The sequence below is a fragment of the Brachyistius frenatus genome, unplaced genomic scaffold (assembly GCF_029030835.1).
Source record: "Brachyistius frenatus isolate BFR_SWC_R1_liver_20210118 unplaced genomic scaffold, ASM2903083v1 Contig_60, whole genome shotgun sequence".
NCBI lineage: Eukaryota > Metazoa > Chordata > Actinopteri > Embiotocidae > Brachyistius > Brachyistius frenatus.
In genome coordinates this window covers 55,163-70,013 of record NW_027210659.1, presented here as the reverse complement: position 1 = coordinate 70,013, position 14,851 = coordinate 55,163, and the positions used below count along the sequence as shown (strand labels likewise).

General features: G+C 41.2%; 1 protein-coding gene across 5 annotated transcripts in view; it reads left to right on the top strand.

Moving 5' to 3' along the window:
• LOC138625182 (spermatid perinuclear RNA-binding protein-like) overlaps nucleotides 1-14,851 on the top strand; it is an 86,924-nt gene that overhangs the window by 51,188 nt on the left and 20,885 nt on the right. For all 5 annotated transcript variants that reach the window (XM_069705932.1, XM_069705928.1, XM_069705929.1 and 2 more), the window contains 5 exons: nucleotides 2,675-2,770; nucleotides 2,932-3,043; nucleotides 6,320-6,417; nucleotides 9,615-9,708; nucleotides 11,276-11,338. In XM_069705932.1, coding sequence (XP_069562033.1) covers nucleotides 2,675-2,770; nucleotides 2,932-3,043; nucleotides 6,320-6,417; nucleotides 9,615-9,708; nucleotides 11,276-11,338 — 463 coding nt within the window. The remainder of the gene's footprint in view (nucleotides 1-2,674; nucleotides 2,771-2,931; nucleotides 3,044-6,319; nucleotides 6,418-9,614; nucleotides 9,709-11,275; nucleotides 11,339-14,851) is intronic.

Here is a 14,851-nt window from a genome sequence, read left to right as displayed (position 1 = left end):
AGATGAGAGTCAAGGTCAGCTGAAGCAGCGAGCAGCTTCCCTCAGGGAAGGAGAGCTAAATGCCAAGTGGCTGCGCTGTGGCCTGGAGGGAAAGCAGGATTCTGTTTCTTCATATTCAGACTGGACTAATATGACCTGAAGACCTGCACTGATTTGTGATAAAATACAATTAGAGACCTTATGTACCACATCTGTACAGTTTCAGTTAAAACACGTGAATAAAATAACAAACTTTAATTTGTAGGAACAGGCACCCCCTGCAAACTACGATGTGTGTAATCTCTAGCATAATTTGTTTTGTATTTATAACCTCATGCACCACCTTCTTTGGGTTGTGCAGTCATTATTTTTCCTATTTTCTGAAGCAGTGTCTTTCAAGTTTGGCAGAACCTTCAGAAAGGTTGTTTTTTTTAAATTGTATGTATTTTTAAGGTAATTGCTTCTTGATTACCAGAGATTTAAACAGGTTTTATTATTTCATGCAGAGTTTTGCAGTGAATCATCTGTCATCAACTATAAAATGCGAATGTCCTGGATCTAGAAAGGACTATTTTCTGCCTTTGGAAGCGATACATGAAGAAATAATAAAAGTACAATACATGTTTAGTCAGGCATAAACACAGAAATCTACTCAGAGTTTCACAGTAAGAGTGCAAGAAGAGAACGGAATGAAGAGCCACATTTATATATGCATCACACTGTGTACATCGCGAATGTCATTTTTCTCGATACACAAGCCTGCGAATAACACCGGAGTCCTTGTTCAAACACAGAATGGACTGTATGAGCCTGATGAAAGAGACTTTAGAGGACCTCTCGTACCTTCTCTCTTCATTTACTGAGACTGACTGGAAAAAAACGATAAAATAAAGTTTCTTGAAAAATCTGTAAAACTCTTCACAGCAAAGATAAAAACACAATAAGCCTAAAATCAAAGTCAGTGCGCCACGTTTTATTCTTTCATCTGGATCGCAATTTGTCAAAGTGGTTTTCAATCTGTTACCAAATGTAAGAATGAGCAGGAGGAGAAAAATAAACTTAATAAGATACTGTAGTGAAAGAAGAGTCATTTTATATCAGGCCATGACGGCCTCCCTTTTTCCTAAAAGAAGACAACAAAGAGATAAAAAGCAAGAAAGACAGAAAACATCATTTCCTACTGAAGTGAGAGATTTTAAAAATAAAAAATCTTCCCAAATCTATAGCCAGTGTTGTACATAAAATAATAATAACTGTGGTTATCTGCCAGTAGATATGCCAAGCACATCAACTTGCACCAGCATTGTCTGCAATTATCTGCTGTATTTAACTCCTCAAAATCCAAACAGCAAAGAAATGAAAAAATGTAACTGATGTTAAAATGAAACCATCTGAAAACTGATTTTAAACAGGACTTTGAATCTTGGCTGTTCATCTGTTTTTGCTGAAATATTTCATATTCTGGTCAGAATTTTATTCTCAAAAGATACATTTTAGATGAAGTTCTTTAGCTTCTTTTTCTTCAGTTGTTGTTTTCTCTTTTCTTTTGTTCTGCTCTCCTCTGTGTGTTCTGTGAAGCCGTGCGCTCGTCTGTTGTGTGTGAAGAGTAAATAAAGTTGAGAGATGGGATATTTATGTGGTCTGGCTGTCGCAGCTTCAGTTTTCTTCTCTGAGTAACTCGGCTCATATTAGCATTTGCACAGCCTGCTGAAGGCCGGACCATTCAGGGAGCTGCGTTTGTCCCGCCCCTCCTTCACTGTGATTGGACTGCTGGTGACAATGACGAGCGCAGTGCTAATATTTTTCAACTCTCATTGACCAGGAAAAAGAATTGCAGCACGTTAAGCGTTCAGCGCAGAATAAACACGCAGCACCTCATCAAGCTGCTGCTGTTCATTGAAACAATTTTCAAAATCTGCTGTTCTCGGGGAAAAAAACACTTTGGTGGACACGGTAGGGGGTAGCAGCGGTGGCAGAGTGTCGGCCGGTTTCGGTGCTTGCTGGTTGGTTAAAATGAACCTGAGGTCTACGACAAGTAGGATGGAACGACTGCAAACGATTCTCTATGGAGGATGAACAGACTCATATTCACACAGTGGAACTGGTTCTGATGACACCAGGCTAATATTTATGGGCCTCAGTAGAAGAATTTAAGCCAAGAGATACGTTTTTTGTCACAGAATTGAACTTTATTTTGATTTGCAAGTAATAACAAAGAGGCAAACAGAATATAGAAAAAAACATACAAAAGAGGGATGTGAGTGTGATGCTGAAATCAGAGTACCTAAAAGGGCTCATAATAAAATTAAGTCAATAATATCTTAGACTGAAGTTTATTAATTGATTAAGATAAAGCACAAACAAAAGTAAACCAAAAAAGCCTCATGCAATAAGACAAACTGAGAACAGTTATAATGGGGCGCGACACAAATGGAATAGGATGGTATTTTCTACCACAGCTGTACTGCCCTGAATAGAATATAGATCTTCGATATGAACATCATTAAGATAAATCTCAAGTTCATTCTCTAACAATTGTATCGGCAGTATAATCAGGGGTCCTGAAAACTCCTCTTGTAGTGCTGCTGGTTTCACGTCTTTGAGGTCAGGACATGTCACAGACACTTTTCCAGACTTCTGTCTGCTTGAGATTCTCCTCCTGCTGTCGGTGAGTTTTGTGCGTTTGTCCCCTCAGGCTCGAGTGACAGACCTCAAGGCCTGCGTCTTCGTTCTGAGGATCCTCAGAGACGTTTGCAACCGACTGGCTGTGTGGCAGCCGCTCAAAGGATGGGTAGGTGACGGCCTCACAATCATAAGATGGAATTGGGAAACTTGAAGCTTTACAAAGGGTTTCCGTGTTGGATGTGTGGTGAACTGTGACCCAGGAACAGAACTGTGACCGTAATGGATTGAGTTTCTGCTGAGCGTCCTCTCTCCGTCCGCTCTGTGCAGCCTCTGGAGCTGATCTGTGAAAAGGCCATCGCCACCTGTAACCGGCCGCTGGGACCGGGCGAGGCGCTGCGCCGCGTCATGGAGTGCATCGCCTCAGGGATCCTCCTGCCAGGTCAGGGATTAGTCCTCCAAGCTCCATTTGTTGTTTGATTTCGCCTTTGCATTTCTTGCTCTCTGCTGCACATATAACATCTGATGAGTGCCAAAATACAGAATTTATAGAGAGATGTGAACAGAGGTGAACTGCTGCATGTTTACCAGCTGTGGGATGAAGGATGAAGGCTGGAAAAAAACCAATCCAACAATCAGAATCTTTCAGATGAAGAGGTAATCCCCCAATCATGGGCTCAGGTCATTGTTTGCAGGGAAGATAAACTCTAAACTGAGGACAGCAGAAGAGCCGAGCTCTCTGTTGGAAATCACTCAGCATCGTCAAAAAACAATGTATTGGAGAGATTAATGATGACTGGCATCTCTTTTTTTTTTTTTATCAGTGGTTTCTGCTCCAAGCCATCCAGACCTTTTAAAACCAGACCGACTCTTTGTCTTCGATTTTCATGGATAGAATCTGAATCCAGTCGAGTTTGGTTTTCATTTTGACTCACAAATGCTTATATTGGTGCATTTAACTGCTAGTGGAAGTGATCTATTGTACAATATTCTCTGCAAAAAGGGTTCGTGAGGATTTCAGGTAAAATAAAATAATGTTGTTATGGCAGCAGGACATTGAGTCATCTGGAAATAAGGCAGTTTCTACTCCCAGTTTTAGTTCCTGTTATAGCAGCACAAGAGCAAAGTTCTCATGTATGCAGCATACGGTCTGCCCTCCGTTTGATACCTTAAACAGTTTTAATCCTGTTTATGATGAAATTTATATTTCCAGAAATTAATATGTGAGCCGTCAGTGGTTTGATCAAAGTGAATGATTCCAGTAATCGGACTGTGCTGAGAGAGCAGCAAAATGAAATTACACCGTTTGGCACTGAAATTAAAAACAGGAAGGACACTTGAAGAAGAATGTTCTGTTTAAAAAGAGAGGAAATGTATTACTGAAGTCAGAATGAGTGGGAATGTAGGCTCGTAATTTGACCATTGTAGTTAGAATGATTACTCAGTGTTTGGGATTAAGTGACTGATTGACCAGTGCATCATTCTTAAAATGGCACCTGAATGGTCCGCCGGATGAGTTGCAGTAGTTTGTTGGTAGCAACACATTTCCAAAAGGTTGTGATGGGGGCATGTTTACCACTGTGTTTACATCACTTCTTCTTTTAACAACACTCTGTAAATGTTTGGGAACTGAGGAGACCAGTTGCTGGAGTTTTGAAAGTGAAATGTTGTCTTGCCTGATATCGGATTTCAGCTGCTTAAAAGTTTGGAGTTTCTTTTGTCGTATTTATTTCATGATGCTCCAAATGTTTTCATTTGGAGGCAGGTCTGGACTGCAGGAAGCCAGTTTAGCACTCTTTAGACTCTTCTACTAGAGAGATGTGCTGTTGGAATACGTGCAGAATGTGGTTTGGCATCATTTTGCTGAAATAAACAAGGCCTTCCCTGAATAAGACGTTGTCTGGACGGCAGCATATGTTGCTCCAAAACCTGAATATATCGTTCAGCATTAATGTTTCCTTCCCAGATGTACAAGCCACTCATGTCGTGTTCATTAATGCACCCTTTTACCATCACAGATTTTAAAATGTGCACTGATAACAAGCTGCATGGTCCCTCTCCTCTTCAGCCTGGAGAACACGGCGTCCATGATTTCCGAAAATAATCTCACATTTTGATGTGTCGGACCACAGGACAGTTTTCCAGGCCCAGAAAAAGGCGTCATCATCTCTGGATCATGTTTAGATCTGGTTTATTCTTTGCAAGGTTTTTTTGCACATTTTACCGAGCGTCCCAACTTTTTTGGAAACAGGGTTTTAAATCACAACTGAAATGTTCCAATAAACTCAAACCAAGTCTACATTCAGGTCAGCCTCCATCCTGAGTGATGATAGAAGTCTGGGTTTTTTGTCTTTTGCCACTGGTTCCTTAATGACTCTCTTTAAATACATCTTGGTCTTATTCAACGACATGACCAATAACCTTGGTGTAGCAAGCAATCCACACTGATATGATTGGCAGACGAGAAGAGGTGTAAATTCAAGGAGGAGAACCAATCAGAAACAGGGTTCAATACTTGAGTGCATACTGCCAAATAAATTAAGCCTGTCTAGACGTACACAGAAGGAATTCCTGCACAGCAAAGAGATGCAAAGCAACAGAATTAATATTCTGTTTTACAAATGAGCTTTCTACCACTAAATTTTGAAATACATTTTAAAAGCTGTTGGTTTTTTTCTCTTTAAGTGATTGCAATTTAGCTTTATTTGGTAATTTCACATGTAACTAGTTACTCCCAGACACCGATTACAGTGACTACAAACCTTTTGCCGAACATTGAGTTGGACAGATCAAAAGACGGAGCAGTGTTTGAACATTTTATTCAAAGTACACAGATTAGAACTGCAGGAAATGCTCTTAACTTCCTCATCACAGCAATCTTTGAGTCGAGCAATACCGAAGCTCTAACTGTTTAGAAAAATATGTCTGTCACTGGAGGGTAAAATCTGCTCCCTGTTGCACTTTCACTCTTATGTACTCTGATAACAAACAAAAAGCATTCTGTAATGTTAAAAAAAAAGAAAGAAATCAGCCGAGGGTTATAAAACAAGGACAGTAAGTCTCACAGAAATAAACCGAAACAGCTTTTTATTCTCAGGAGAAGCATTTAGAAAAATCTTTAATGCACTTCTTTTTGGATAACAGTTGTGTTCGGCTGTAACCTCTAAACACAAACTGGTGTTCTTTAATCCTCCCTTCAGAGAGTCCCAGTCAGTTCACAGCATCATTAATGTTGCTTTAATTCAACCGTCTTTCATTCAATTCAAATAATTTTTCATCACGTAAAAATTCCTCCTCAGAGATTTTATTTGTCCTTATGAAAAGTAAACACACAGATCCAATGAGATTCAGATTTATTTTCTCCCCACTGCTCTCTCTCTCTGCACTAATCCCTGATCTGGGAAACCTCCAGCTCCTTGTTTGATAGCACAGAGCAGCGAGTTGGTCCCGGTGATGATGTGATTGGATGTTTAAAATTTGGATCAGGATTTCCTTCAGCTCCCTGAATCCCCTGAATCATTGATGAGTTAATGCTGCAATCAGAATAAGGAAAGGGAGGTTTGGTTGTACGAGTAAAGCACCTTTCTGCAGGCAGTGAATCATTTTTGTGCGTGTTTTCCTGTCAGGTGAAATAAAAAACGTGTTCAGAGTGTTTGATTCTGTTTTCTGTGTGAATCTGACCCCGGCGTGGAAACCCCGTCCTGGTTTTTATTTTCAGGAGGTCCAGGAGTTCACGACCCCTGCGAGAGGGAACCCACGGACGTGCTGTCCGAGCTCAGCGCCCAGCAGGCCGACGCCATCACACACAGCGCGCAGGTCTGTCCACGCCACACTGCAGCTCCTTTTACCCATCAGCCCTCTCTGCCGCCGGCACAGTTTGATTCCACTCAGTAATGAGGTTTTTAAACTAAAATGTTAAGTCTGAATCATTCGGCCATTTACACCCGCAGTGTTATTTAAATTTGTATTAAATCCTTTGGGCTTTAAAATTGTGAAAAAGTCCCATCACAATGTCCAGGAGCCCAATGAGGTGTCTTTGGATGTCTCATGTTGTTTGACCGTCACTCCACAACCTAAAAAGGTTCATTTTACTTTAATGCTTTCACGAAGCTGTTTAGGAAGCTGGAATCAGATTTGTTTTGGCATTTTCAATTAAAATAGATTAATAAGTGCTCAAATTGTAGTTTATCAGCTACTCATCTCAGCTGTACATTGTACAGTATTGACTGACTGTCAGAGTAGTGACCTGCTGCCCGACAGACCGACGATGCGTCTTAAGGCCGGAGTTCAGCCACCAGGAGCCCGATGCTGCAGAAGAATAGCACCTAAAATTAGTTTGACTGTCCGTCTCACCGTGTGACAACATCCACCACAGAGCCAAAGCCCCTCGCAGAAAAAAAACACGAGTTTACCATGTTTTTGACACAAGATCACATGCATTACACGTGTTTATCGCATGTTTTATAACGTATGGTAACATGGGGAAAATATGTGAAAAGGTTTTCACATCGCTCGAGCCCATGTGAAAACTTTACACCATGAAAATGTTCTAAAACCACACGTTCCCGTGAGCAACGTACATGTTTCACATATGCGCAATCATACGTGTCATGTGGTCAGATCAGATCGGGAAACTTCTGCACACATAAATAAAGTGATTCACAGGTTATCGGACTGACATCGCCAGCACCTCCCTCCCGATGGCGTCACGCAGGATGTGAAAGATAGCAAGTTATAATTAGTTGACTAATCTGACACATTGATCATGTCATTATGTCTTTTCTGAACCCGGAATCAGTCTGTTCAAACTGTGCTGTCGCTGTAACGAAGGAAGTTTCGACAATTTGTGTATTTAAATGCAAAAAAAAAAAAAGGTCGACGGAAACTCTCATGGGTAAAACACTTTAGTAACTGATGCATAATTCAAATTTAAAAGGCTGATTAAAAATAAACAAATTGAAAAATCAGTTGTGGCAACAAAGATGTCAGAAGAGAGGAAGACAGAAAGCTCTAAAAACTCAAACTGTGAATTTGGGGTTGGAAACCTTTGCATTAAGAAAACGGCAAACTCTGAGGCCACAAATACAAATAAATCAGACGAGCTCCTGCTTGGACTGCTGATGTGTATACTTGTTTTTCTATACATGCATATATATCCATCTATACATTACATACTATCTAATAGTACGATTTGCAGCTGTTCTGCAACCTGCAACTAAAATTCACTCATTTCTTTTTTTCGTTCAAACAACCCAAACTTCTAAAATGTGAACTAAAGATGAACATTTATACATGAATAAAATAGGAAAAGTAGCAGAACTTTGATTTCAATCAACAACTATTTGATCAAAGAATACTAAAGCACTGGAGAGTTTTTGTGTGGTTGGTCCGCTTTAAAGTCGAGTGTAAAATATCCCTCAGTTAAATCTAATTATCTCTTCAGCAAGAAAAACCTCAGAAGTCTCAGTAAACAGCAAACTGAAGGAATTAACGTTTTTTTATTTGCCTGATTAGTTTGGTTCATTTCTTCTGGTGTGAATGCTGTCAGTTGAACTCCAGACACAACCTAAACAAAAAAAAAATCATTTAATCAGAGGCGTGTTAGTGAGTGTCCTAATCATATAATGATAAAAATCACATTACTGTCGAGCTCAAAGGCACTTTTATGGAAGTTGTTAAGGAAGACAGAAGCATTTCCCATCCACATTATCCCGTTGGCTCCATCAAAAGCTTCCAGAAACAGTCCATGTCTCGCCGCTGAGCAGCTGCTCTGCTTTTAACTGCTCCCAAAGGTGCTGAAGTTAAAATGAATGCTCACCTTAAATATCATCAAAAACAGAAATATTTTGTGTACAAAATCATTAATAGAATTGTTGTTTGAAATTTAAAGTTAAGTCTGGATTGTTTGGAGTATTTTCATATATCATTACAGTCCAAACTCAAATAGAAGCTCCTTCCTCCCCGATGGTGAATAATGCTGCAAAAGCACAGACATGCTCTGATTTCAGACTTCTTACATCTAAAACCTGCTTCATTATGAACATTATCTTTTCAGTAACTCCTCAGAGCATCATAAAACTTCCCTTCCTGCTTCCTGTCTCCTCTACCTAACTGAGCGTAATCATTAGCCAGGCTGAGAAACAGAAACTGAGCCTCAGCCGTGCATCTCCAAAGACCTTGAAACATCCCGCTGGGGTGTATTTCCAAAGTCAGCATTTCTTCCAGTCAACCGGACTGGTAGCGCTCTTCCTCCTACTACGCTGATTGAAGGAGGGCTATTTGGAGCGAGTCCTCGGCCGTCCCGGCGAAGCCCCCGAGCTCACGTCAGCACTATAAATAGCTGAGTGTCCGCAAAAAGGCCGGACTCTGACCTCGGATAAGCAGCCCCTCAGTGCGTTGGAGGCCTGACGAGCCTAATTAGCCATCTAATAAGCGTGGGAACACTCCTCCCCGTTTCCACCCACACCAGCACTGCTACTATTACTACCACGGCTGCTGCTCGTGTTGACACTGCCACCGCGCAGCACATAAAAAACAACAAAGTCTGCCCCCCGGGCCAGAAATGTGGGCTCAGCACTGAGAAATATGAAGACAACTTCAGATTCATCTTTTTCCTGCGACTCTCTCTCTCTCTCTCTCTCTCTCTCTCTCTCTCTCTCTCTCTCTCTCTCTCTCTCTCTCTCTCTCTCTGTCTGTCCTCGTTTTTCTCTCTGGACTGAACTGAAAGTCTGGGAATATATTTCTTTCTTTTCCACCTCCTCCGTCAAGCCCCCAGAGTGTTTATGGCTCCGCCTGCATGAAGTTCCTCAGTTGGTCTACACAAATGCTTCGAGTTTCCTCGATAATTAAAGGCTATTGATCGATGGTAGCGTTGCTGCCTGTTTCTCTGCTCTCCTGTGAGGGCAGGTTTGTTTGTGTGTGTGTGGGAGGGGCTGAGGGGGGGTCTGTTGCTTTACCACTACAGTGATGTGCCCTTATTCTGTCTGCTGTGTGTGTATGTGTGTGTGTTTCAGCATGCGTTACGCCTCCTAGCCTTTGGACAGCTTTACAAGGTGTTGAATATGGATCCTCTGCCCGCCAGCAAGCCCTCACCACGGCTGCTAGAAGGTGTGTTAGTGTTCTGGGTTTCTCCGGGTGTGTGAATCATTTCTGTTTTCATTTGTCTGCATCCATGTGCATCTTTATTTTATTCACTATTTTTATCTTCCCCACTACATTCTGCTTTATGCCTCCCTGCAGAGTCCTTTGTAAACTCCTCTGTTTAGATACAATCTAGAATATTAGGCGTGTCACAAATACATAATTGCCTGATCGTGATTATGTGAGCTAACGATAATCATTTTGCATAATTGTTAGAATCATTTAACTCTCCCGTTGTCCTCGGGTCAAAATGACCCTATATTATTTTCATATTTTTTGGGATCATTGGTGACAAGGAGGCTGTGAGGGTTTCTTTAAAGAATGATCACCAATGATCCCAAAAAAAAAAAAAAAATATAGAAATAAAATAGAACTTGGTTGAACACAGCTGCGGGTCATTTTGACCCGAGGACAACAGGAGGGTTAAATACATCTGTATAAAAGCAGCTGGATGAAACTAACAGATATTTCCATCATTTCCACATGGTTTTCCGTATCTTCAGGTTAGACTGGCGCTCTTTTAATGACATCATCTCGTTGTTCAAACTTTCTTCTTCTGCTACGGTTTAATGTTACAAAAATGCACAATAGATCAGACATCCAGGAACTTTGTCTTCCAGCACGTCCCCGCCCCCTTTTGGGGGAAAACAAGTGACCCTCCGTAGAGTTTAATGTAAAAGAGCAGAACAAAACCAAATTATTAGAAAACCACCAGAGTTAAATCACTTTTTAAATGACCCCAAAACACCATGTCAAGTAAATATATGTCCACTCTGCCAGCTGGATAGATAAACAAGTTAAATTTGATCCCTCCTTAGTTACGTCCTTTCAGTCTCCTGGCTAGCATCAGGCTAATGTTTAACCCCACTCAGTGTCCAGAGGTGTCCAACGCGGACATCGACTTCACCTTCTCCAGGTGAGCAAACGTGCTCCGACAACTGGCTGAGCTCCATTAAAACCCACAGCAGCACACGATGGATTCCCTTGTGTAGAGTGGTGCCATAAAGTCCTTCTATCAGGATCTTTTTTAGGACTCGACGGGGGGGAAAAAAAATCAAAGCTAAGAGTTCATCATTGTTGGTGCAACTCTTCAGCAAAGCAAAAAGTATTTAGTTTAAAGCACAAGTTTGGAGAAAAGTCTCAACTTCCTGCGATCCTCCGCTGCTGTCAGCACGGGTCTGTTTTCCCCCAGAAAGGGGCGTGGTCACGAGAGCCTGCCCTGGATGACGACATGCCGGTCTGATCTATTAGCGCCACCAACTGTTTATCTCGAGATGCAGAACTTCCAATGCTCAAGCAATAGTATCTATTGACATTAATATCATGGATTGAGCTGCAAACACCAACATAAATGTGGTATAACATGAACAGATTAAATTGTTAATCAGTATTTTTTTTATGACAATAAATTGTTAATTAAAATCTCCTGAAGGTGATGCCCTACTGGCTGTATTAATAATAACTTTGGATAAGTTGTGTCTGCGTTGGATGTGTGTCGGGTTAAGTGATGATCTGCTTTGTTTCCGCTCCGCAGGCAGCAAGAGGCTTCGGGAGGACGTCGGGTCAGATGACAGAGACTTCATCAAAAGGATGAAAGGTGACTTTGAACATCGATTCTCTTGCTTCCTCCTCCTCCTCCCCCCTCTGAAACACGGGAAGCGTTACAGTAGAAGTGAAGTGGTGCAGGACAACTGGTTCAGATTTATTTATGACCACTACGGCTTTTTTGGTTGAGTTTAGTCTCTGCTTTGTCTTTTTGGTGTATTAAACCGTCCCCAGAACCACAGGAGCTTTCTGCCAGGTCCGATCCCTTTTAGAAACAGCTGATTTGGGTCAGAGGAGCAACTTTCTACCTTCTGATGGAGGGCTGAACAGATGAAGGATTTATAAAAGATAGATACTATACACAGTGTCCTTCAGAAGTAGAGAACAGCATATACAATTTCAAAACATCAAATTCATTGTTACACCTTTATTTTACACTATTTATTTGTATATTTCTGTCCCAAAATTCAATACATGTTCAAAATTATGTTTATGGATTGAAATTTCTCTGTACAGTTAACTTACTAATTTCCTGCATACAAACAGAGCTTTTATGTATCTACATAATAAAAGCGTATGATGCTCTGGTAGTTTACAGGAGTTTACAGCAAAGTTATTCAGGCGGCAAATATTTTTCACCTGTTCTAGATTAATAGTAGAATTACTGCATTGACACTAAAAAAATAAGCTTCCACAAAGGTACACTTGTACGTATTTGAATGCCGATCACCGTGTTGCTGAATGATGTTTTGTTGTAGCAACTCAACAAATAAGAAGTGGAGTTTATATGCAGTGTTTATGTCAGTGTGAACGATGTCTGTGGGTCCTGCTCGTGTCCCTTTAAGATTATAATGTTAAAGCTGAATTTACTATAATGGAAAATGGTCAATTTAAGCAAAATATATTTATTTATCTATTTATTTATTTCAGCCCTCAGAAACCTGTATTGTTCAAACCCACCACATGACGTGGAGGCGGCCTTCCCATGAGAATCCTCAGTTACTTAACGCCCATGAGTGGATATCGTCGAGACAAAAGACTGTTGTCCGCTGTGTGTGCGTGCAGGACGCGTGTTAACTTCAGGTGACTGGGAACAAAGTGCTTCCTGACAGGTTTTGTCTAAAAGGTGGAAAAGTAAGTCAGTGGAGCTGAAAGAAGAAGTGAGCAGTGAGGCTGATCTTTCCTTAGAGATCAGGTCTGAAGGGATCATAAGTGCCTGTCACGTTAAAAAGATGACTGTTTTCACTTGAATGTCTGTATCAAACGAGGGAAAATAACCTGACCCCGCCTGAGTGCGAGTCATCGCAGGCCAATGTGTGAAATTCAGCAGTCACGGCTGATATCTTCACAGGATCAGATTAGGAATCCAGTTCAGTGCACTGAATCAACCCATCACCGTCTCTCTGAGAGGCATCAGTCACATCACCCAGTTTCATGAAAGAGATCAAATAAAGAGTTGAAATTGTTATGCTAGTGACTTTTAGGTGAGATGTATCCCTGAAGCAGAAAATTGTGTGAAATTATCAGATCTTCACAGAGCTGCAAGCAAATGTGGGAAAAGGAAGCTGGTAAGAGCTGAAAGACACCGAGTTTATCAACAATCAGTCAGCCCTGTGTTCAGGTTAGACAAGGCCTGTGTGTTAATGTCAGTGAGATATAAATCCAGAGTCTTATATGTTCTTAATGTCATCGTGTCCCTCAATGTTAAATTACAGAGAATTTGGGGAAAGACTGGGGAAAGACTGAAACCAATATTGGATGACTGTGATCTTTGGGCCTTTTGGAGGCACCGCAAATAAAACAGCCACAATTCTGTTGTGGAAATCACTGCATGGGCTCAGGAACACTTGTGAAAACCATCGTCTGTGAACACAGTTCATAGCTGTGTCCACAAATGCAGGTTAAAACTCTCCAAAGAAGAAACCAGATAGAAACATGATCCAGAAACACTTCAATGATCTCTGGACCCGAGATCATTGAAGATGGACTGAGGCGAAGTGGAAAACTGTCCTGAGGTCTGATAAAGCCAAATATTAAATTATTTTTGGAAAATAATGGACGCTGCGTTCTCCAGGCTGAAGAAGAGAGGGACCATCCAGCTTGTTATCAGTGATATATAACTGCATTCTATATATATATATATATATATACATATAAATGAATTGAGAAAATAATTCGCAGATTAATTGACAGTGAAAATAATCATGAGCTGCAGCCCTGAACCAAACCGTCCTCCTAAGGATGTCTGCGGCCTTCGACCTCTTAACTCCCCCCTGACCTCCTCCCCCACTTCCTTTCCTTGGTCTTGCCCGTCGGTGTCACAGTAATTAAATCAGCCCTCACTGGGACAATCCTCCCCGGCAACTCTCCTCTGCTTCCAGTTCAAAGGGGGTGACGGGGGGCAGAGATACCATAGAGAGGGATTAAACCTGCAGACTGCTGCCATGCAATTATCTCATCGCCTCCCACCACACACACGTGTGTTAGCGTACGAGCGTGCGCACAGAAATGTTGAGTTGTGTGCACACAGACACACACAGATTAAAACACCCTCCCCCTCCCCCTCTCCTCCTCCCAGCACCTGTCCATCATCCCCTTCACATTCATCTTTCACAGCGTCTGCATCCATATTCATAGTGAACCTACAGTCTTCAGTCTTCGCACACAGGGGCCGAGCTGCTCCACACTTTACAGGCATCAAGTATTCTCCCGGTGACACCTTTTTCACAAAAGCTCAAATCTGTCGGCGGCCATATGCAAAAATTATTGTAATCATTACTGTACCTCAGCATGATCAATAGCTCATTAAGGTTTTATAATTTCTGCATTTAAAATGACATGATATAAATTACTCTTCTTCCGGTTTTGTAAAAAAAAAAAAAAAAAAAAAGTATCATTATCTTTTTGTAAAATTAGAAAGAAACCCTTCATTTAATTTAAATGCAGAATGGTTCACATATGTTGTGAATGATCGATGGGCCTTCTTGCTTTTTAACATCGTATTCCAGCGCAATGTGCAGATTGGGTCCACTTCAGACTATTTCTGTGTGTTTATGTCCTCATTTCTGTGAGAACAGAATATTCCACTCCACAGTTATATGTGGTTATGAAAGCAACATGTTTGCCTAAATTAGGACAGGATATGTAGACGAGACGATCCTTCAGAATGAAGATAATGTCGTGCATTCGTGTGATCGCTGCTCTGCTTCTTCAGCAGGAATTAGTCCTTCCGCCAGCAGCGACTCTGGGAGTTCAAATTTCTCAAAATGTCATATAGGAAAATAGGAATCAAAGTTATTAATGAGTGCAATGCGGTCTGTCTGAATGAGTCCAGTCAGGTGTTTTGTGTCATCAGTAGGAAACATGCAGTGAGTTGTGTTTGGATGTCTGAGTCCTGCAAGGTGAAAGTTTCAGGGACTTTTGGAAAGCGAGAATTGTGCTCCCAATTTCACAAAACATTGTAGTGCTGTCGTTGGAAGTTTAAACTCAGCTGGTTGAAAGATGAAAAAACATGTGCACAACACAACAATGCGGGAAGCCAGTCGCCTGTCAACAAATCAACTAA